This window comes from Pseudorasbora parva, chromosome 3, assembly GCF_024679245.1.
Source record: "Pseudorasbora parva isolate DD20220531a chromosome 3, ASM2467924v1, whole genome shotgun sequence".
NCBI classification, from domain to species: Eukaryota; Metazoa; Chordata; class Actinopteri; order Cypriniformes; family Gobionidae; genus Pseudorasbora; species Pseudorasbora parva.
Genome location: NC_090174.1, coordinates 62,226,607 through 62,250,341, shown reverse-complemented (window position 1 = coordinate 62,250,341; position 23,735 = coordinate 62,226,607). Strand labels below are relative to the sequence as shown.

The window sequence follows — 23,735 nt, the reverse complement described above, 5'->3', positions numbered from 1 at the left end:
TATATATCTAGAGCAAGGACCGTTTTTGTGCATTTTGTTTTGTGATTTCACCGGAACAAATAAAAAGTCTCTGCAAATTACACTTATGCCTGTAGCAAGAACCCACACCCTTATGTCATTCCCAAACACATATTTCCTATAACTGTAAACACCATTCAACTGTTTCCACACATGCTTCAATATTCAAAACTCATTCTGAAAAACTTACCCAAAAGTGGCCAAATACATCATTCATTGCACTGTATGTAAGGGATAATGTCCACCCAGCCGGTTGTTATCGCAGAATAAACCCCGACAGAGTGATCAGGACCCCGACGCGAAGCAGAGCATCACTCTGAAGGGGTTTATTCTGCGATAACAACCGGATTCAGTTACCTGTTTGTACCGTTGGGTTTGAGTTTTTTTGTGTAAAGATTTGAGAAAATGGTGAATTGTTCCCAGAATTGTGTCAAAGCAATTGAGAAAAGCTGTAAGTGTAGCCATCATTTCAGGATTAGGGGGACATACATGTCTAGTGTAATACCAGTTTTCTCTAACTTTTGTCTAATTGACAGGGTTTTTTTCTTCTTCTTATCTCTTGCTTTTAGTTTTTCACAATTGCTAAAACACATTTCTTGAAACCTTCACCGATTTTCTCACAACATTAAACACAAATCCAAATGTTCAAACTAAACTCACAAAACTCCTGACTCTTTTGGCAAAATCAAACAATTGGTTTAAAACATTTCACCTGTACTCAGAATCAAGCCATGCTTTCAGATCATACACATAAGTCAAAAATATAAGCATTATAGACTATTTATCACCGTTTTGATTTGTTGTGTGAGTGTAAATAATGACAACTTTGTTTTTGTTGTGTTTAACTTCTACCTCTTGTGTTTGTTGTTTTGTGACACAAATGTATCACGGTGCAAAACGTGTTTTAACATGTGCGAATGTTTTAGACTACCGGTGGAACTGGTTTAATGTTTTACAGAAAGTGTGATTTATTTGACAAATTGGTTTAGACTATTGAGAATTAGGTGTGGATTTAGTGTCTTTGTAATTGTGAAAAACTGTAATTGGCTAAGAAATCAAAAACACTGCTGAACCATAATAATGTGTATGCTAGAACATACAAATTATTAAAATAAAGTTATATAAAGTCCTGGAGGACCCTCCAATAAATCAAACTGCTGCTTCAAGATCTCAGAATGGATGGATTTTCCCGCTCTGCTATATTAAAATGTTGTTTGGCTGTGTGAAATGTTGTTTTACACATTTGAGAATTTTGTATGAAATGCTTTGTGAAAATTATGCTATTGTTACGTGTACGAGATTAATGAAAACTTAAATATTTTCAGGACAATTGTTAATTGTTTTAAGAGCATTGATCTGAGTTTGAAGAAGTGTGTCAGATCTATTGAGGACAACTGTAAAACACTTTTAAAACTCTCTCTGAAGTATAGAGGCAGGGGTAATGTCTCCGCAACACAACAAACTGACAAAAAAGGGCTTTTTAATTTTAATTTGATATGTTTCTGAATTCATTGGATTTGTGATTTTAAAACTAATTTTCTGCTCACCCCTCCATCTAGTTCACATTTTTAGATTTTCTTTATGCATTTAGGTATGTACACCCCACCCTCCACACCCACATTCACCCCAAGGAAATTACATGGAAAACTTTTACTGTTATCTGGAGTTCAGGTTCCTCCACCTCCACCTCCACTTCCCACGATGATATCTAAACCTTCAGAGTCCTATAAAAGAGCCTCTTCTGTCTGATCTGAGAGTCGACAGCGGCTGTGTTGCTATCAGTGAAGTCTCAAGATTGTACAAGACTATACAAGAACAGTGAGTATTTTTAAAGTTACTTTTTAGTTTTAAAGTTACAAACTTGCATTTAAAAAAAACTGTGGCTCAATAATTGACATTTGAGGTATGACTGATTTTTGAAGTTGATTAAATGATTTTACTTTAATGTTGACTATTATTTTATAGATGAGATCCAAACCCCAGGAAAGGTAATTCTTCATGCTTCTAATATCTATTACTGTATATAATTCTGACTCCTTTTTCAATTGCAAAATTTCATTGCAGCAACTCAAAATGGTACTCAGTAGATTGTATGGCCCCCACATGCTTGTATGCATGCAAAGTCAGGGCATGCTCCTAATGAGACAATGGATGGTGTCCTGGGGTATTTCCTCCCAGATCTGGACCATGGCATCACTGAGCTTCTGGACAGTCTGAGGTGCAACCTAGCGCCGTCGGTTGGACAGGAACAAAATGTCCCAGAGATGTTCTTTTGGATTGAGGTCAGGCGAGCATGGGGACCCTACAGTCAGACTCCAGGAACTGCTTGCATACTCTTGCCAGATACGGCTGGGCATTGTTGTGCACCAGGTGGAACCTAGGACCCACTGCACCAGCATAGGGTCTGACAATGGGTCCAAGAATTTCATCCCGATACCTAATGGCTGTCAGGGTGCCATTGTCTAGCCTGTAGAGGTCTGTATGTCCCTCCATGGATATGCCTCCCCAGACCATCACTGACCCACCACCAAACCAGTCATGCTGAACAATGTACAGGCAGCATAACTCCACGGCTTCTCCAACAATTTTTCGGCTGTCACGTGTGCTCAGGGGTAACCTGCTCTCATCTGTGAAAAGCACAGGGTACCAGTGGCAGAACTGCCAATTCTGGTGTTCAATGGCAAATGCCAATCGAGCTCCACGGTGCTGGGAAGTGAGCACAGAGCCAACTAGAGGACGTTGTGCCCTCAGGACACCTTCATGAAGTCTGTTTCTGATTGTTTGGTCAGAGACATTTACACCAGTGGCCTGCTGGAGGTCATTTTGTTGGACTCTGGCAGTGCTATCCTGTTCCTCCTTGCACAAAAGAGCAGATACCGCTCCTGCTGATGGGTCAAGGACCTTCTACATCCCTGTCCAGCTCTCCTAGAGTAAATATCCATCTCCTGGAATCTCCTCTATGCCCTTGAGACTGTGCTAGGAGACACAGCAAACCTTCTAACAATGGCACGTATTGATGTGCCATCCTGGAGCAGTTTGTAATGGTGGCTACCTTTACTATGTAAATAAAATAATTTCTCCCTCGTCTGTACTCATCAATGTTCAGTAAGTGCCAGTCAGACTCTCATTTAGTGCATTAGCCACACTTCCATTTAGCAAACTTGGCGTGCACTTGTTTTAAAAAACCTGCGACTCAACTCACTGCCTCTATTGTTGTCAGCACTCTCACCGCCAGTCAACACGTCACTGTTACTTTCCTTCCCACGGCTTCCACTTCCTCTTTTATTTCCGCTCATGATCCTCGATGATTAGTCCACCTGATTGGTTCTCAGATGTGTGATATATAGATAAAAATATATATAATACTAATAATAATGGTTCGGTTTACCCGAAACCATTACAAGTTGGACTGACTGTGCATCCTCGTAGGGTCCAGGTATCGCCTCATGCTACCAGTAATGACACTGACTCTAGCCAAATGCAAAACTGGTGAAAAACAGTCAGAAAAGATGAGTTGGGAAAACAATGTCAGTGGTCTCCACCTGTAAAACCATTCTTGTGTTGGGGGTCTTCTCATTGTTGCCCATCTAGTGCACCTGAAGTTAGTTTCATTAACACCAAAGCAGCTGAAACTGTTTAACAACCCCCTCTGCTACTCAACTGACCAGATCAATATCCCAACTGGCTTGACGCTATTCTCTGATTAAAAAGTTTTCCTTTAATTTTTTGGAGCAGTGTATTCAAGTACTGAACTGCATCAGAATTAACCTCTACAAACTGGATTATAACAGTATGTGATGTTAAATTCAGAGTGTGTGTGTGTGTGTGTGTGTGTGTGTGTGTGTGTGTGTGTGTGTGTGTGTGTGTGTGTGTGTGTGTGTGTGTGTCTGCAGTGATGAGGTGAGAATCGATCACTCTCTGAATAAGAACGAGGAGGAGTTTGTAGCCAAAAGGAGAAAAGATATCCAGCAAAGTTTGAAAAAACTGAAGATACACTGCAGTGAGGTAAAACGTCTCGGTTACGTATGTAACCCTCGTTCCCTGAAGGAGGGAACGGAGACGTACGTCAGAACTGAACCGACGAATGGGATCTTACTTTAGAGACCAATCCTACTTCGAGCATCTAACAACGAGCCAATGAAATTTGGCATGCGATCACGCATTCCACGCTCCGCCCCGCAGCGCGGGTATAAATAGGAAGTGGAATGGTAGATCAGCGCTTTTCCTACTGAGGAGCCGAAAGGTGACCGGACTCCCAGCGGAAGCACAGCATCTGGCGACGGGACGTACGTCTCCGTTCCCTCCTTCAGGGAACGAGGGTTACATACGTAACCGAGACGTTCCCTTTCAGTCGGTCACGTTCGACGTACGTCAGAACTGAACCGACGAATGGGATCCCTATGGAAAACGCCAGGATGCTGGCCCTTCCAGCGTCCTGCTTGAGCGCACTGCACCGTCTAGTATGGTACGGAAGTCAGGGCTCCAAGCAGGGAGTACAGTCACTGCTGTTTCTGCAAGACCCACTCAGAATGACTATTGGATAACGCTGGGAAAGCGTGCCTACCTCGTTCTTGAGAGAGAGGGTACGCTGCGGGGCCACGTCCTTCAGGGAAGGAGAGGTGGCAGAGTACACATAAGGACTAACCTGGCAGGTGCAACATATGGCAGTCTCTGGGGTGGTTCCAGCCTGATTGAAGGGGGGGAAGAACACGCCCAGAGACGACAGAGCGGGCTCTGTCGAGGGAAAGACACGGGGCTAGCCCGAAGGGTAGCTGATACCGTGGAAGAATACACATATGGGGTTGCCGTGAGGGAACCGCTACATATGGAACCCAGCCTACAGCCACGTTTCACAAGCATACGGGTGCAGGCCTGGCGTCAGACGGTCCGCAACGTCTGACATCGGAGGGGTGACGGAGGAGCTCGACAGGGTTAGCCGGTTTCCCGGGGAACACAACTGGAGACAATAGACGCACGTATCCGGCCCAGAGGGCGGGAGTGGCGTTTCGCAAGCCGACACTTAGAACGGGCACTTAGCGCTCCTGGCCCCTGGGGGCGAGGATGCGGGAAGATACCGGCTCTACACATAAGCTATAGAATCTAGCAAACGTGTTAGGTGTCGCCCAGCCCGCAGCTCTACATATGTCTGTCAGCGAGGCGCCTTGAGCCAGCGCCCAGGAAGAAGCAACACTCCGAGTGGAGTGAGCTCTTACACCGAACGGGCAAGGCACGTCTTGGGACTGGTAGGCCAAGACTATAGCATCCACTATCCAGTGGGCTAACCTCTGCTTGGAGACAGCCTTTCCCTTCTGCTGGCCTCCGTAACAGACGAAGAGTTGCTCTGAGGTCCAAAGGCTTTGGGTCCGGTCAACGTAAGCGCGAAGAGCGCGGACCGGACACAGCAAAGCCAGGGCTGGGTCTGCCTCCTCCGAAGGCAGCGCTTGCAGGTTCACCACCTGATCCCGGAAGGGAGTGGTAGGAACCTTGGGCACATATCCGGGCCGGCAGGGACGTGCACAGGATTTTTGAGGGGCAGTTGCTCTGACCTAAAAAAGGGACCCCCCCCCCCCAACCGAAACCACCCACCCCACCCCCACCCCTCATGATCTGTCCAATTACATATTATTGTTATTGCCATTATCATTATTATTTCAATGCCCCCTAGTGGTATTTATGTTCTGCTCAGGAAAATATTATAGGTGGGGCTATTTTTTTGCAGGGGGGTCTGGGGGTTTCTCCCCCAAGATTTTTTTTTATTTCGTAGATGTGATTTCCTGCATTTTGGTGCGTTTGAGGCCATTTCCCTTGCCTATACCAATAAAGAACTCAAACCAGTCAATATCAATAGTCTAATAAAAAAAGACAATATTAATTTAACTGCCATCAACAGTTTATGATCGTCCATTTGTTATACCTTTCCGACAACGCTAAGTCTCACCCGACAACGGCGACAATCTCCTTCTAGTGCCGCTCATGCAGGCTCAGCCAAGGCGGTTAGAAGGATTTTTGGGGCCCCAAGCTAACTTTCTACAGATAAACGGGTAATGATTAAAAAATGTTTGTAAAACTTGAAGAAACCATTTTTAAAACATCTATAAACATTACATAGATAGACAGACCAAATATTCCTAACACTTTGTTAAGGGTTACTAGTTGGTTTGTAAACTGTCTATAAACATTATCTGGATGGTTATTATGAAGTTGCAACAGATGACTATAATACCTGTTAAATAGTTAATAAACTGTAACAGTAAAACATGTGGGTTGTCCTGATACTGTACTTCAAAATGCAACAGTGTAAAAATTGCCACACCGAATAAAGTAACTGTTCAAGATCCATTGGTAACTTATAAAAATAATATCATATTTGCATAAACTGTTACTACCAAATATCCCGACACTAGCACATAAAGATAAGCTATGAAAAAAATCATGTTCCTCTGCCTCTTTCTGGTTAAATAATGTTTATAATAATAGTTAATGCTATATTAACTATTCCAGGTTATTTATGAATAGCATAAAAATAGTTAGTATAGCATGCGCATGCTATGCCACTTTCATCAAAACCTAACTTTATTACAAAGCTATAGCAATGTTATGTCATTAAATACGATAAACAGTTATTCTGGAACAGATCTGCTTCTTCCTTATCCCGTTAAAAAAAAAACATATTACAGTAAGTAACCATATTCCATCCGTTTGGAAAAAAAAAGTTGCACTAACTGTTCGTTACAAGCAGCATTTGCCAGGCAGGTAAAGTTAGCTAACATAAACATATTTTTGCTAGCCTACCTGCTGCAAAATTACACCATTTTTGTACAAATAAAGCTATTTTATATAGTGTAATTTATCACTTACCACTATCTTGTTTTTTCTCTTTTTTCTTTTCTGGCTTCCTAAAGCATAATTCCGCTTCATGATCGCCGAGGAGGTTTTGTATTTTGCCGGCAGCAGAGATTGCGTGGTTGGGTGGCTGTTGTCAGCGACGACTGAGAGGGCCCCCTTGAGGGGGATTCCGATAACAGTGTCATTGCACTTTACTGCATTGACTATCAAAGGGGCGCTCAAGCAGTTTGTCGTTGCATTTTATTCTTAACCTGTCGCTGTCTTGAGGCCCCAGGCCAGCTCGGTGCCCCAAGCAATTGATTGACTTTCACTTTCGGACGTGTACCTGAATATGGAAGTGAACGAGGCTTTGCGATTTTTTTTTTTTGTATCTAGGCCTACATGAAATTCTGCATCCATTGTACGATTTTTTAATTTATTTTTTTCCTCCTCGGAAGGGCAACGTGAGTCGAGAAGGGCATATGGGCAGTTGCCCGGGCAACCTGAGCAACCCCCCTGTGCACGTCCCTGCGGGCCGGGGTCTCAGGACGACGTGAGAGTTACCTGGCCCGAACTCTAGGCACGATTCGTTGACCGAAAGTGCATGCAGGTCCCCTACCCTCTTGATCGAGGCCAATGCCGTCAGGAGCACTGTCTTCATTGACAAGATTTTCAACTCACAAGACGCCAAAGGCTCGAAGGGAGGGCTCTGAAGTGCTCTGAGCACTAGAGCTAAGTCCCAAGAGGGTATCGAGGATGGACGAGGAGGATTTAGTCTCCTCGCACCTCTGAGGAACCTGACGATTAGGTCGTGCTTCCCCACGGACTTACCTTCTACTACATCATGGTACGCTGCTAATGCTGCAGCATATACCTTGAGGGTGGAGGGAGACAGCCTTCTCTCCAACCCATCTTGCAGGAAGGAAAGCACGACACTGATCGAACACCTTCGGGGGTCTTCCCGGCGGGAAGCGCACCACTCAACGAACAGGTTCCACTTCAGAGCATAGAGGCGCCTCGTAGAGGGGGCTCTAGCTGAAGCGATGGTATCTACGACAGCTTGTGGTAGTCCATCTAGAACCTCCGCGTCCCGTCCAGGGACCAGACATGAAGATTCCAGAGGTCTGGACGCGGGTGCCATAGCGTGCCCCGTCCCTGAGAAAGAAGGTCCTTCCTCAGGGGAATCGGCCAAGGAGGGGCTGTCGCGAGGAGTGTGAGTTCTGGGAACCAGGTCCGGTTGGGCCAATACGGCGCAACTAACAAGACCTGCTCCTCGTCCTCCCTGACCTTGCACAGAGTCTGTGCAAGAAGGCTCACTGGGGGAAACGCATACTTGCGTAGGTCCCGGGGCCAGCTGTGCGCCAGTGCATCTGTGCCGAGGGTACCCCCGGTCAGGGAATAGTACCACTGGCAATGGGTCGAGTCCGGAGAGGCAAACAGGTCGACCTGTGCGGCTCCGAACTGGTCCCATATCAGCTGGACCGCCTGGGGGTGGAGTCGCCACTCTCCCGGAGGTGTCGGCTGACGAGAGAGCTCGTCGGCTGTCTGGTTCAGCACACCAGGGACATGAATGGCCCGAAGCGACCTCAGCTGCTTCTGACTCCACAGGAGGAGGTGGCGGGCGAGTTGGAGCAGACGACGGGAGCGTAGACCACCCTGACGGTTGATGTACGCAACGGCCGTGGTGCTGTCCGTACGGACCAGTACATGCTTGCCACGCAGCGCCCCCTTGAGGCGGCGGAGTGCCAGATGTACTGCCAGTAACTCGAGGCAATTGATATGCCAATGCAATTGCGGCCCCGTCCACAGACCAGCAACTGCATGCCCGTTGTACGTGGCCCCCCAGCCTGTGGTGGAGGCATCCGTGAATAGCACAGCATGCCTGGACACTTGTTCTAGGGGCACCCCGGCCCGGAGAAACGAAGTGCTGGACCACGGGCTGAAGGTTTGGCGGCAGTAAGGAGTCACTGGGACCCGGTACTGACCGCTCTGCCACGCCCACCTCGGGACTCGGCCATTGAGCCAGCGTTGAAGCGGTCTCATATGAAGCAATCCGAGCGGCGTGACCGCGGCTGCAGATGCCATATGCCCCAGGAGCCTCTGAAAGAATTTCAGTGGGACCGCTGTCCTGCTCTTGAACATATTCAAGCAGTTCAACACCGACTGGACTCGCTCCTCGGTGAGGCGCGCCGTCCGGTTGACCGAGTCCAGCTCCATACCGAGATAAGAGATCCTCTGTGTGGGACAGAGTTTGCTCTTCTTTCGGTTGACCCGAAGGCCCAACTGGCTGAGGTGACTGAGCACCAGGTCCCTGTGTTCGCACAACTGGTCCTTCGACTGGGCTAGGATCAGCCAATCGTCGAGGTAGTTGAGAATCCGAACGCCGCGTTCTCTGAGTGGAACAATGGCTGCCTCCGCGACCTTCGTAAAGACGCGGGGCGACAGGGACAGCCCGAAGGGCAGGACCTTTTACTGATATGCTTTCCCCTCGAACGCAAAGCGTAGGAACGGTCTGTGTCGAGGGAGAATAGACACATGGAAGTACGCGTCCTTCAGGTCGATCGCTGCAAACCAATCCTGGGGACGGATGCATTGGAAAATGCGTTTCTGCGTCAACATCCTGAACGGGAGCTTGTGCAGGGCCCGATTCAGAACTCGCAGGTCCAGGATTGGCCGTAACCCACCCCCTTTCTTGGGCACAATGAAGTAGGGGCTGTAAAACCCCGTCTTCATATCGGCTGGAGGAACCGGCTCGATCGCGTCCTTCGCCAGTAGGACCTCGATCTCTGACCGCAAGACTTGAGCATCGCTGCTTCGCACGGAGGTGAAGAGGATGCCCTTGTACTTGGGTGGCCGGCGTGCGAACTGAATCGCGTAGCCGAGTCTGATGGTACGGATGAGCCAGCGAGACGGCCTGGGGAGACCTAGCCAGGCCCCCAGAGACCGTACAAGCGGGACCAACGGCACCACAGACGTGCCCGGGGTGGGGCAGCGAAGCGGAGTACTCTGGCCCGACTCGGGAGGCCCGGAGGCGGCCCGTAGTGTTGCCTGAGCACTCCTGGTTTGGACAGAGAGTGGGTGAGAAGGCCCGGGGGCGTCCTCGGAGCCCACTCTGCTGTCCACTGTCCGGAGGCAGGGAAGTGAAGCACTCAGCCCCGACCCGGAAGGCCCGTGGGCGGCCCGGAGTGTTGACTGAGTGCTCACGAGAGAGGCAGTGTGTGGGTGAGAAGGCCCGGGGGCGTCCTCGAGGCCCACACAGCTGCCCCCTGGCGACGGGAGGGTAGGAAAGGAGTGACAAGGCCCGTGGGCGTCGCACACTGCCAACCTGACCCTCTTGGGGCCCAGAGAGAGAGGAAATTGCTCTTTGGTGAAAATGTGGGTACCGCTGGACTCCGGAGAGCCAGCGGCAGAGATGTTGTAACCAGTGTTGCCCCCCCGGTCCTCCTCCGGGGGGGTGGGAGGGATGCGGACATCATCTCCCTCAGAGCAGCTCCTCTTCTCCCTGGGCTGCCCGTCTCAGGGCCGCTTCCCCTTACGCTTGCCGGCAGGTTTGGCGGGCCCTTGGACGGGTTGGGCGGCCCCCTTGCGTCCGGCGCCCTGCTTCGCGGGTGGAGGCTGCTGCTTGGGCTTGGCAGAGGCGGAGGCGGACGCTGGAGGACGCCCTCGGCGACGAGCAGACTGGGGGGCTGCCCCGGGCGGCTGGGTGGAGGCAGCAGCGGGCCGCCGGGGCAGGATGTTTTTGATGGCCTCCGTCTGCTTCTTGGCCACCGAGAACTGCTGGGCAAAGTCCTCGATGGCGTCGCCGAAGAGGCCGGCCTGACAGACAGGGGCGTTTAGAAACCGAACCTTGTCCGAATCCCGCATGTCTGTCAGGTTCAGCCACAGGTGGCGTTCCTGGACCACCAAGGTGGACATCGCCCGACCCAGGGAGCGGGCCGTGACTTTCGTCGCCCGGAGGGCGAGGTCCGTCGCGGCTCGCAGTTCCTGCATAACTGCCTGGTCGGAACCACCCTCGTGCAGTTCCATGAGCGCTTTGGCCTGGTGGACCTGCAGGAGCGCCATGGCATGCAAAGCTGATGCAGCTTCTCCGCAGGCTGAGTAAGCCTTGCCCGTCAAGCCGGACGAGAACTTACACGCCCGGGAGGGGAGACGCGGGGCGTGCCTCCAGTCCGCAGCGGTCTTAGGACACAGGTGCATCGCAACCGACCGCTCGACTGGAGGGATCCCCTCGTAACCCTTAGCTGCACCACCATCGAGAGTGGTGAGGATGGAGGAGTCAGTCGATCGCTGGCATACGCTGTACGGCGCTACCCAGGACTTCGTGAGCTCCTGATGCACTTCCGGGAAGAAAGGCACCGGGGCGGGACGCTGAGAACCAGCGCGACCCGTCCCGAGAAACCAATCATCCAGCCGCGAAGGTTCGGGACGTGGTGGAGGGTTCCACTCAAGCCCGACACTTGCGGCGGCCCGGGCAAGCATAGCCGTAAGTTCCGGGTCAGACTCGGGCAACGCTGTCACACCCGAAGGGGGCAACGCAGCCGAGTCTTCATCCTCGGAACCCATTAGCTCATCCCCCGATGCAGCAACCGACATCTGGTCCTCCGCCGGAGCCCCAAAAGAGACGACTGGCGCTCCACGTGGGAGGTCAGCGCGCCCTTCCGGAAGCTCCACCGGTACAGTGGAGGGGGGAGGGGCCCGAGGAGCCGTGAGACCCGTCGGGTTTACCCTGACCGACACTCTCAGGTCCCCACCAAGGTCATCAGCCAAAGTAGTAGCCCTACTGAAGCAGTAGCTTTATGAAGCAACTAGTAGTAGCTTTGCAGCTGGAGGACCACTAGATCGGGGGATGGACGATGGCGTTCCACCTCTTCTGAGGTATTGGAGACGGGACCGCAACACTGCAATGGACATATTCCCGCAATGGGAACATGTCTCATCCACGAACGCAGCCTCAGCGTGCTGTGCGCCCAGACACGAGAGACAACGAACGTGTCCGTCAAGCGGAGACAGAAATCGACCGCACCCAGAAACACACGGCTTGAATGACATCTTGAAAAAGACGCAGGGTCAAACCGTGTTGCTCTTTTGTGAATGGAAGTTGCTCTTTTAGTGCTGAAGCACTCAGGGAGATGACCGCGGCTTCACGCAGTTCGATAGTGCAAGCCTGCGTGAGCTCTCAGTGATATGTGTGTAGCGCCCAGCGAACCAACTGTAATGTAGTGTAATGTAAGGAAACGCTCAGCGAACCAACAGCTCTTTGCACACTCAGTCACTGATGTGGACGGTCTCTCGCTGACGCGCCGTATCACCCGCACTGGCAAACTCTCGTTCACAGGAATTTGACTCGTAGTCAGAAAGCTCTTCGTAGAAACAGCAAATGACACTGTTCGGCTCCGAAGTAGAAAGCGCTGATCTACCATTCCACTTCCTATTTATACCCGCGCTGCGGGGCGGAGCGTGGAATGCGTGATCGCATGCCAAATTTCATTGGCTCGTTGTTAGATGCTCGAAGTAGGATTGGTCTCTAAAGTAAGATCCCATTCGTCGGTTCAGTTCTGACGTACGTCGAACGTGACCGACTGAAAGGGAACATTTTAAAGTTAATATATTTGTCTGGATTACAAAAGATGTTGTATCTGATCAAATCTTTGCTGAATCAATCTTTGTTTCAGAATGAGGTGCCAAACATTGCATTACTGGGTTCTGGAGGAGGAGAAAAAGCCATGGTGGGTTTGCTGGGATCCCTGGATCAGCTCCAGAAAACAGGTCTTCTGGACTGCATCCTTTATCTAAGTGGAGTCTCTGGATCCACCTGGTACAAACAACAGACACACACAAACACACACACACACACACACACACACACACACACACACACATATACACACACAAACGCAAACGCACACGCACACGCAAACACGCACATACATCTGGTTCACTATCTTTGTGGGGACTTTCCATAGACGTAATTGTTTTTATACCGTACAAACTGCCCCTAAACCTACCCATCACAGAAAACATTATGCAATTTTACTTTCTACAAAAAAACTCATCCTGTATGATTTATAAGCCTTTCGAAAAGTGGGGACCGCTGGCTGGTGATCTCAGGTTTTACTATCGTTATGGGGATATTTGTTCCCCACAAAGTAATATAAACAAGGGCACACACAAGGGCCTAATTGACAGGTTTGTATTTTTTTCTTTTTTCGGGCACACTCTGGATCCACCTAGTACACACACACACACACACACACACACACACACACACACACACACACACACACACACACACACACACACACACGGTGAATGTCATAAATGAGAGCATATGTTGTTCTTCTGAAGGTGTATGGCCTCCTTATATCAGGAACCAGACTGGTCCACCAAACTAGACACTGTGAAAGACAATATCATCGACAGACTCACCGGTCCTGGAGTCAGCTGGACAGATGCATTTTCCAAACTGAAGAAATATTACTCTGAGAAAGACAAATTCAGTTTTACTGATTTCTGGGCAGCGATGGTCGTCACGGATTATGTGAAAGAGGTCTGTATCCCAACCACAACCCTCAATGATCTTAATGAAATGCTCACAGTCTTAGAAAGTGCTGTATTGATATGAGGGATTCTGAGACCACATTGAAATTATAGGACTGATGTTTTAGGATTTAGACAAACAAAAAACTGTTTCTAGCAGGGGTCTGTTCTTCGTACCTCGCTTAATACATCTGAGATGATTTGATAGATGACAGATCTTCTAATTGTGATAACTGATATCTGGCTAATTTGGTTCTTCAGACAAATTTGTGAATGATATCTGTCACCACTCAAATGAATGCACGGCTCAGATTAACTGTACAGTGTGTTTGTAAGATTTATACAATTATAAAGTAATTATTCCATCACAAATAAATCTCTCAATCAAGGGGCTGTGTCTATATTATTATAGACTATAAAACATTATAATATTATTTTAATACAAATTCATTTTTATATTATTATTAAGAACTGTTATCACCTCTGGTTCGATAATGAACTCTTGTAATAAAGTAGCAGTGGCTGGGACAGATTTTAAATATCAACGGCACTTAAAAATATGCATCTAATCCTGTTTACATGAAATAAGCTGCTCCTGAGCAAGTTTGATCATTTGGACCTGTTGCTATGATAGCAAGTTTAGGGTGAGCTTCAAAGAACCAAACAATCCAAGATCATGCCAAATCATCAACGATCAAATCCAGATAACAGAGTTAGCAACGTACGAAGAACATATCCCAGGTGTTTTTCACTTGAGCTTGTTTGTGACTGCAGAAATTGTCCCAGATCTCTTCTATACCAACATGATAATCAACAGCTGTTAAAATAATTTTTTCTCCTCAGATAGACGAGGACACACTCACAGATCATTGGGACCAGCTCAGTAAAGACCCGTTTCCCATCTACACAGCGATCGACAAGCAGTCTGAACAGCGCAAAGATGCAGGTGTGTGTGTGTGTGTGTGTGTGTGTGTGTGTGTGTGTGTGTGTGTGTGTGTGTGTGTGTGTGTGTGTGTGTGAGAGTGATTGAGTGAGATAGACAGAAAGTGTTCTTTTCAGCTGTAATATGAACGTGGTTTCTGTCTGCAGACCCCTGGTTTGAGTTCACTCCATATGAAGCAGGTTATTCCCTCACTGGAGCGTTTGTGGAAACCTCCAGCTTTGGCAGTGAGTTTGACAATGGCTGTAAGATCAAGAAGCAGCCTGAAATTGACATGCTGTACCTGCAAGGTAACAAACTCTGTTACAGGAGAGTTTATTCACATTTATCAACTTACATTCTACAAATTCTCTGTTGTACACTGTATGTTGAGCTGAATTCAGGCCCGGTTACAGAATCAAATCACTGAGGGTGCTCTAGTAAATTGCAGATAGGCGATGGAACAGCTCCACCATAGCAGTGTACCATAGGGTTAGGGTTAGGATTATCATCGATTCATGATTTGGAACGCATGTCAAACCGCCAAACTGCTGAAATCACGTGACTGACGGTCCGAACCGCTGAATCAATACACTGATTCATAATGCTCCAAAGAAGTGTTTTGACCATCACTATATAAGTTATTTAGTTTTTTTGCACACAAAAACTATTCTCATCTCTTCATTAATGATTGTAGAGCCGCTGTAGTGAGATGGGCTTTGTAACGACGTCTTTAGTGCCTTTATGGGTCTTGAGAGAGGAAATGACATTGGTGTCAATGAAGGCCTTTCTGAGCCATCGGATTTCAACACTAATATCTTCATCTGTGTCTGAAGATGAACGGAGGTCTGACAGGTGTCCAAAAAGTGTGGTATGGGAACAGCTCAAATAAAGACCGCAAAGGCCTGCAGAGAATTGTGCGCTTAGCTGAGCGCATCTCAGGGTCTGCTCTCCCCTCTCTACAGGACATTTACCATAGACGCTGCAAAAGCAGAGCTGTATAAATCTATATATATAAATCTAAACTAATTTATTTTAGTTTATATATATTACATTTTATTTCTATATTTATGTATTTTTTTCAGCTGTGTTGTATTTTTTAAATAATTGCATTGTCCATGGAGCGGACCTGACTCACATTTCACTGCTGCTTATATATGCCTATATAATTGTGTATGTGACAAATAATTAATTAGTTTTCATTTTTGGGTGAACTAACCCTTTAAATCAGAATGTTTGTATTATAGTCTTTTACATCTTATTTAAAAAAGAACACTTTTGGGTTTTTTGTAAACACTTTTAAATGTGTCTTCTGCAGGTCTGTGTGGCAGCGCTTTAGCTGATGGATATAAAATCCTTGAATTCATCTGGGAAAAAATAAAAGGTACAACTTTATTTGACCAGTAATTATCAATAATGACTTTATTATTAATACTTCTGATGGTACTCAGCTTTAGAGGGTTACATCCTACAAACATACTGGTATCTGGCTTGATAATAAACTGACTTTTAGTACTCTTATTGATAGCCTTTTAAAAACAAAATGAGACCAAGGTTGGGCTTCTATTTTCATTCTAAACGATTAGTGGAAAACACTTTTTTTGTCAGTATTGGACTGGTGATATATGCATGTGCCTTTGAATATTTGGGAAAAATTGGATGAAGTCTATTGTGATTTTTGTCATACAAAAACAGGTAGATCTGCTTTTTCTAATTACTAAATTTCCATATGCATGGAATGAGCTTTAAGGTAAATTACACATGAAATGTGTACCATCTCTTGCCTTGTTATGAAACATCCTAAAGTCTGTTTTTATAAAGTTTTAACCACTTGTGCTCTGGGACCACTTTTGCCCTACCCAATTTGAAAAGCTTCCCATACTCACATACAGTGATCTAAATACACAATTTTGGTGTCATTTTAAAGGAAACCCTTTAAAGATTCATAAAACACTGCCAAAAGGGATACACATTTAAGTATATGTTGTCTGAGCTCTAATAACACCCCCCTACCACTCCTACCCCACAAAAAGTGCTTTTTTTGGTTATAAATTCATTTTTGAAAGTGTATATCTCAGGCCCTGTTTGTCACATTTTGCAGTGTTTTATGTAACCTCACGGGGTTTCCTGCAAAATGACACCAATATTGTGTATTTAGAGATGACTGTATGTGGGTATGGGGAGCTTTTCAATTTGGGTCAGCCAAATCCAGGCAAAAATGGTCCCAGAGTGATGCATATCTCCAGAAAGTAGCCAGTCTTATTCAATTGGTATCACATATGAGGTCAGAGCTCCTCCACGGACATTTCAAATGTAAACTATACACTCAAAAAAATGCTGGGTTAAAAACAACCCAAGTTGGGTTGAAAATGCACTAACCCAACAATTGAGTTGTTTGAACCCAATGGTTGAGTTGTTTTAACCCAGTGGTTGGGTTAAATGTTGCTTAAGACAACCCAATTGCTGGGTAAGAACAACTCAACCATTGGGTTAAAACAACCCAATTGTTGGGTTAGTGCATTTTAAACCCAACTTGGGTTGTTTTTAACCCAGCATTTTTTAGAGTGTATACTTGATGATGTCATTCCGGACCCTGATGAGGATCTGCAGAGTTTAAGAGGATAATGGCTGAATAGGTTTTGTACTGTGTTTTTGTTAGATATGTTTTAGATATGGATGTGTTGCATTGGTTTAATGTCAATTATTTTTTATTTATTTTTTGTAATGTATGTCTTGTGCTGCTTATCTTGACCATTACTCCCTAATAGAAGAGATATTGAGATATAAGACATATATATTCTAAAGATTCAGTTCTGGCTAAAGCTGACGGTCATTTCATTATCATGTGAACTTTAATTCAATTTGATTTCCCACCTAGAGTTCTTGTTTGAGGTGTTTGAGGAAAAGAGGAAAGGTAAAGCATTTCTTATTACTTTTATTTAAATAAAAACACCTGATATCTGAATGTAAATAAATTTGCGGATAGAAAGCACTTGCATTCAAGACATTCTGCATTGTTCAATGTGTGTTTTCCAGAAGATCCAGACTGCCCTCCTATAGACAAGTGTTACCAGGTGCTCATGGATCTGGTGGACATGAATCTCTCTGTTCTGAAAGGCATCAATCCGTCTGATCTCGATGAATCCATCAGAACAAAGCTGAAGGGTGAGATTTGAAGAAAGATTTAACAAAAAGTGTTGCAAAATGTATCTTGGATTTTCAGCAACATTTAAACAGTAAAACAAACTAATTGATGAAGCAACAAATATGAATACAATATCATGCAAAAAACATCAGTTTTGACCAACAAAAACTGTAATTAACACACACACTAATTTTACCTGTATCAGATGAAGAGAACTCAAACTGCACATTCCCCTGTTTTTACAGAGCTCAGTGGAGGCAAAAATTTTCACATGAAAAAACTGAATCTCACTGATAAAGAAGCTGCAAAACAGTCAATGGAACAATACACTGTGAATGTGTGTAATTTTTTGAGTCTTATCTTCAGTTTCTGGCCTTTTGGTAGGTTGAACTGTCTTTACAATGTGTTAATTTGTATAATGTACTTCATTTTTTGATTTTCTAGCCATATTAATGCATAAACCAAAATGTGCCTTTACTGTGCCACCAAAAAAAACAGTCTGAAGCCACAGAAGAACCTTTAGACATTTATTGATGTACTATAACCGTGTATTCAACTAAAACATATATAAAACGATATTAGAACCATTTACTGAATTTAAGAACCACTGTGTGTTTGTTTTACAGATATTTTGATGAGTATTTTTATATGCATGGCTCAGTGGAAATGGGGCAGGAATTATAACTTCCTCTATAAAATGAAAGGTGAGAACAGAAACTCAAATGGACAGGTGCTAACTGGGAATTCATTGTGATTAATATAATAATGCTGATCTCTCAGATGAAGCAGTGCCCTCCACTCTTCAGAAAAGTAAGACGAGAGACTATATAGACGCTGGACTGTTGCTCAACTCACCCTACTTCTCAGTGCTGAGAGAAGAGAGAGACATCGACCTCATCATTTCACTGGATTTCAGTGACGGTGATCCGTTCATGGTATTATTTGCACGTCGTTCTAAACCCATGACTTGTTTCTTCTGTAAAATTCTCATTCTGACGATTTTGGTGAATATTTAAACTTAAAAATATCTGTCTAACTTTAATATAGTTCACCCAATGATAGTATTGAAAATTACCCCATGATTTACTCTCCCTCAAGTCATCCTAGGTTTATATGAAATTCTTCTCTTAGACGAACACAATCAGTTTTTTTTTTTTTTTTTAAATAACCTGGCTCTTCCAAGCTTGATAAAGGCAGTGAATGGCTGATCTTTTTTTAAAGAGCATAAAAGTGGATCTATCCATCATAAAAGTGCATCTATCCAACAAATGGCAGCCTCCCCCAGTTTCTGTTGAAGCCAATACAGAAGTGACTTAAACTGCAATTTATCGACTGGCCACAAGAGACAGGCTCCAGAAGGGAGCAGAATCTCATTGAGCTCCATGTTAAAATGCCCAACTTTACAGCAGAATGAAACATGTTCACAGCCTGGTACAAATTGCGGTTCCCTTTCAGTCAGTCACATTCGACGTATGTCGGACTGACCCACGAATTGGGATCTATTTTCGGAGACCAATCTACTTTGAGTGGATAGAAACGAGGCAATAAATATTGGCATGGGCTCTGAATTTTTTGCCCGTACCCAGAGTTAATTAGTTTTAATTGTCTGAATGTGCTTCTCCCGAAATTTGTTTATAAAACTTTAACTGTTACAAGAGTGTTTACTTGCGAGTCTGCTCAAGAAAAGGTTCCAGAAAGTGCTTCATTGGCGCGGGTGTGACGGCGTGTTACAGTGAATAGCTGCCGGGTAGAAACAACAGCCGTTTTCACAGCTCGCTGGGCATTCCATTGAGTGCTCACAGCGGGCTTGCACATACAAACCGCTGTGAGCCGTGGTCACCTTCGCTGTCCGCTTCAGCGCTAATTGAGCAGTTTTCCTTTCTAAAAGAGCTGCACCCTACTTTGGGGATGTCATTCAAGATGCATTTCTGTATGCCGTCATTTTATGTCCCCTGTTGAAGGACACGATCGCTGTCTTACGTGTTTGGGCATTCAGCACGCTGAGGTGGCTTTCGTGGATGACTCATTATCCCACTGCGGGAATATGACCATCGCAGTCTTAAGGTCTAGGCTTGAATACCTCAAACAGTGTGGAATCCCCTTGCGCATCTCCTGATCTAGAGGTTCTCCCGCTGCAAAGCAGAGGGCTGCTACTTTAGCTAATGCCTTTGGTGGAGAGCTGAGGGTTACAGTGGCACTCCCGCCGGGTAATGTATGCTCCTCGGGCCCCTCCCCCCTCTGCTGCGCCGGTAGAGTTTCCGGAAGAGCGTGCTGGTCCTTCCCGTGGGGACCAGCCGTTACTTTTAGGGCTCCGACTGAGGACATGGTTTTGATTGCTGCATCGGGGGACGAGCTAATGGACTCGAGATAAGGAGATAAGGATTCGACTGCTTTGCCCCCTTCGGGTGTAGTAGCGTTGCCAGAGTCTGATCCCAAGCTCACGGCTATGCTTTCCCAGGCCGCCTTGAGTGTGGGGCTCGAGTGGAACCCTCCATTGTGTCCCGAACCCTCGCGGCTGGACGATTGGCATCTCGGGACAGCCCGTGCTGGTTCTCAGCACCCCTGCCCGAGTGCCATTCTTTCCAGAAGTGCATCAGGAGCTCACAAAGTTGTGGGTGGCACCTTATAACACGAGACACCGATCGGCTGACTCCTCCATCCTCACTACCCTAGATGGTGGTGTGGTTAAGGGTTACGTGGAGATCCCCCCAGTGAAGCGGTCAGTAGCGATGCAGTGATTTCCTAAGACCGCTACTGACTGGCGGGGATATCTGCATCTCCCCTCCCGGCCGTGGAGGTTCTCGTCCAGTCTAATGGGCAAGGCTTGCGTTGCCTGTGGGGAAGCAGCGTCAACTTTGCATGCCATCACGCTCCTGCAGGTCTACCGGGGACCCACATGCCAATGTTTATTGGCTCGTTTCTATACACTCGAAGTAGATTGGCCATTTTTAATGTGACATGTGGATTGCCATTTGTCTGCTGTCTGTAAAGCCAGGTAAATACTGTGATTTATAATAGTCCTTTAACATTGTTTCTTGTCAGACTGTACGAACATGATCCCCTCTGTAAGCCATGTAACACTGTAAGATCTAAGTTGTCATTTATGTCAGACTGTACGATAATTGAGGCACGCTAAAACAACGCACACAAGAAAATCGTCTAGAGTTTTACATCATCAATGAATAACACATTCGGTGACAGTGAAGCTGCATTAAACGCTGAATTTAAATGGTGGCTACAAAGAAATCTCTAGCACTCATTTTGGTCATAGTTTGTCTTGAAAAACGAAGACAATTTAAACTGCAGGACTGTGCGGTAAAACTTCTGACACTGCCAGAATTTCGTCTGAGGTAAAAATTTATTGCAGCAGTCATTAATCAGCTGCTGGTGAACATTAAACTAACGATCAAAGACGACAGATTTAAGCCTAGGATCAGAGGAATCTTTTAGGGTTTGCTAAATTTATCTCAGATGGCCAAATCGTGGACAAAAATCACACAGTGTGTACCCGGCTTTAGCCAACACATCACCTCAGCTCCGCCCACATCCCCCCTCCTTATCCTTTGTCAGTTATCCGGGAGTGACGTGCAATGAAGCACTGCCAAGATGGCAACAGCCGACTTTAGACTTCAAAACTTCTCTTTCTAAACCTACAGGTGATGTCACGAACACTACATCCATATTATTTTACAGTCTATGGTATCCATAATAAAACTGCTCCACGTGGCTCTGGGGGCTTAATAAAGGCCTTATGAAGCGAAGTGATACTTTTTGTGTAAGAAAAAAAAAATCCATACTTAATACTTCATAAAACTTTATAAACTATAAACACTTGCTTCCGTCAGACGGCTGTATGCATTGATTTACGGTGAAAGATTAACCCTTGAACCCTTGACGCATGCAATTGAGCGAGAATTTTTAAAGAGAAATTTTTATATAAGTGAAGAGGAGCTTGAGTTTGTTATCCTGCACTATTTTTGATTACTTGAGTTTGTTGTCCTACGAGTTCACACTTACATATGATTTATGATGGACAGATGCTCTTTTATGATGGATAGATGCACTTTTATGATGGATAGATGCACTTTTATGATGGATAGATGCACTTTTATGATGGATAGGTGCTCTTTTATGATGGATGGATGCACTTTTATGATGGATGGATGCACTTTTATGATGGATAGATGCACTTTTATGATGGATAGATGCACTTTTATGACGGATAGATGCACTTTTATGATGATAGATGCTCTTTTATGATGGATAGATGCACTTTGATGATGGACAGATGCACTTTTATGACGGATAGATGCACTTTTATGATGATAGATGCTCTTTTATGATGGATAGATGCACTTTTATGATGGATGGATGCACTTTTATGATGGATGGATGCACTTTTATGATGGATGGATGCACTTTTATGATGGATGGATGCACTTTTATGATGGATAGATGCACTTTTATGATGATAGATGCACTTTTATGGACTTTCAAACAGCAAAAGCCATTCACTGCCGTTATAAAGCTTGGAAAAGCCCAGACATTTTTTAATATAACTCTGATTGTGTTTATCTGCAGGAAGAATGTCATATTCACCTAGGATGAGCTGAGGGTTAGTAAATCATGAGGTTATCTTTGTTTTTGGGTGAACTATCCTTTTAATGCTTTTCCACTGCAGACGGTGAGGGAAACTGCAGAGAAATGCAGGAAACTAAACATCCCTTTCCCTGAGGTCAAAGTCCCCGTTGACGACGTAAAGAAACCGAAGGACTTCTATGTGTTCAAAGGCCAAAACGCTCCAACCGTGATCCACATCCCTCTCTTTAATGTGGTCAACTGTGGAGGCAAGTTATGATCTTACTGTAGTCCTGAATAAAACGGAAATATCAACTGTGTTCTGATTTAAGTGTGTTAATGCTTCATTAGATAAAATTGAGGACTGGAGGAACAAATATGCCACTTTTCAACTTCCTTACAAAGACTTACAGATGATCACTGATCTTATGGACGTCGCTGGAAAAAACATCACAAACAACGTGGACAATCTGAAGGAGCAGATTAGTCTGGCCATAAAAAAACACAAATAATGAATAATAAATCAGTGAAGTGCCGCATTATGAAATAAGGCATCTAAGTCCTCACTGTATGTTTTACTGGTAATGTTTTTTTTTAAAAAAATATGTAAAGTCCAGTTACACATATCTGACACACGTGGAATGCACATGAAAACATGTGAACAGGACAATAGGCCGATCATGTTAGTTTTCTGTTTAAAATATTAAAATGTTTCACTCTGTTCATTAAGCAATAAACAGCTTTTACCATAGCATAGACTGAATTACACTGGTTGCTGATTAAAATATTGCAATACCTTGCTTCTGTTCCAATGAATTAACGAACAGTTCTCTAAAAATAAGGTTTTGTTCTCGTCATTTGATGTCAAACAGCACAAATGCTGATTGGACAATCCAGAGCTCGTGTCCAACCTCATAACCCTTTATCATTTTTTATCTTTCTTCTAATACTTTGGACAGAATTACTCTCTTTCCCAAGAATCTTTGCTCACAATTCGAGTGGGTGTAGACAACATTTTTAGTATTCAATATTATTACTTTTTATTAGTATTCAAAATCATTTATAATCCTTTTATGCTTGAATATGGAGCGTAGGAAGATGTGGATTGTAAGACCAATGTATGTGTGTAGTTTAAGTTTTAAATGCATGTGTACTCAGCGTTTTATTATACATTCTATGCTAATGTAGACTTAACTGTATACATGTATACAGTTTGTATACATTTTATGCATATGTGGACTTAATAGTTTGTCATACAGTATATTCTATGCATATGTTGACTTTTATATGTTATACATTTCATATGGAGGGACCATATGAAATCCTCTTAACTACAGATACAAGAGTTTGCCTTAAAGGGAAGGGTGTAGGAACAGATGGTATCATTGGTCACAAGTAAAACCTTGTATAGTGAATGAACAAAATGATAATGACAACTTATGGCCTGATAAACATATCTCAATATCCATTACCTTTAAAGACTGGATAACCAAAGAGGGGTTTAATTTATTTTTCTGCTTCCATTTCAGGGATCATTCCCATTGATATTGATTAGAGATGGTTGCAAGTTATTCTGGATCAAAACAACAATGGTATGCTTGATTTTACTTGGCACTTCATTCATTCATTCGACTTTATTGTCCACCTTAGTGGAAATTTGTCTTCGACTTCTCCGAACAAAAATACATCAATGACACCACATTTAAACTTACA

General features: G+C 44.9%; 1 protein-coding gene across 1 annotated transcript; it reads left to right on the top strand.

The window, feature by feature from the left end:
• The first annotated feature begins 823 nt into the window (after positions 1-823).
• On the top strand, positions 824-22,776 carry LOC137071596 (cytosolic phospholipase A2 gamma-like). The gene is made up of 15 exons (XM_067439734.1): positions 824-1,836; positions 1,984-2,006; positions 3,912-4,023; positions 12,516-12,658; positions 13,189-13,390; positions 14,224-14,326; positions 14,470-14,610; positions 15,618-15,683; positions 17,178-17,213; positions 17,336-17,464; positions 17,690-17,824; positions 18,071-18,148; positions 18,225-18,379; positions 22,126-22,291; positions 22,374-22,776. Exons 2-15 carry the CDS (start codon positions 1,984-1,986, stop codon positions 22,532-22,534), a joined length of 1,650 nt encoding a protein of 549 aa, XP_067295835.1. The 5' UTR covers positions 824-1,836; the 3' UTR covers positions 22,535-22,776.
• The last annotated feature ends 959 nt before the right edge of the window (positions 22,777-23,735 follow it).

Bases quoted from the DNA above. Each gene is read 5' to 3' on its own strand.
- LOC137071596 (XM_067439734.1), top strand. From the start codon at position 1,984: ATGAGATCCAAACCCCAGGAAAG. The intron at 18,380-22,125 runs GTATTATTTGCA...TTTCCACTGCAG, and splicing joins GTGACGGTGATCCGTTCATG to ACGGTGAGGGAAACTGCAGA. The intron at 22,292-22,373 runs GCAAGTTATGAT...ATGCTTCATTAG, and splicing joins TAATGTGGTCAACTGTGGAG to ATAAAATTGAGGACTGGAGG.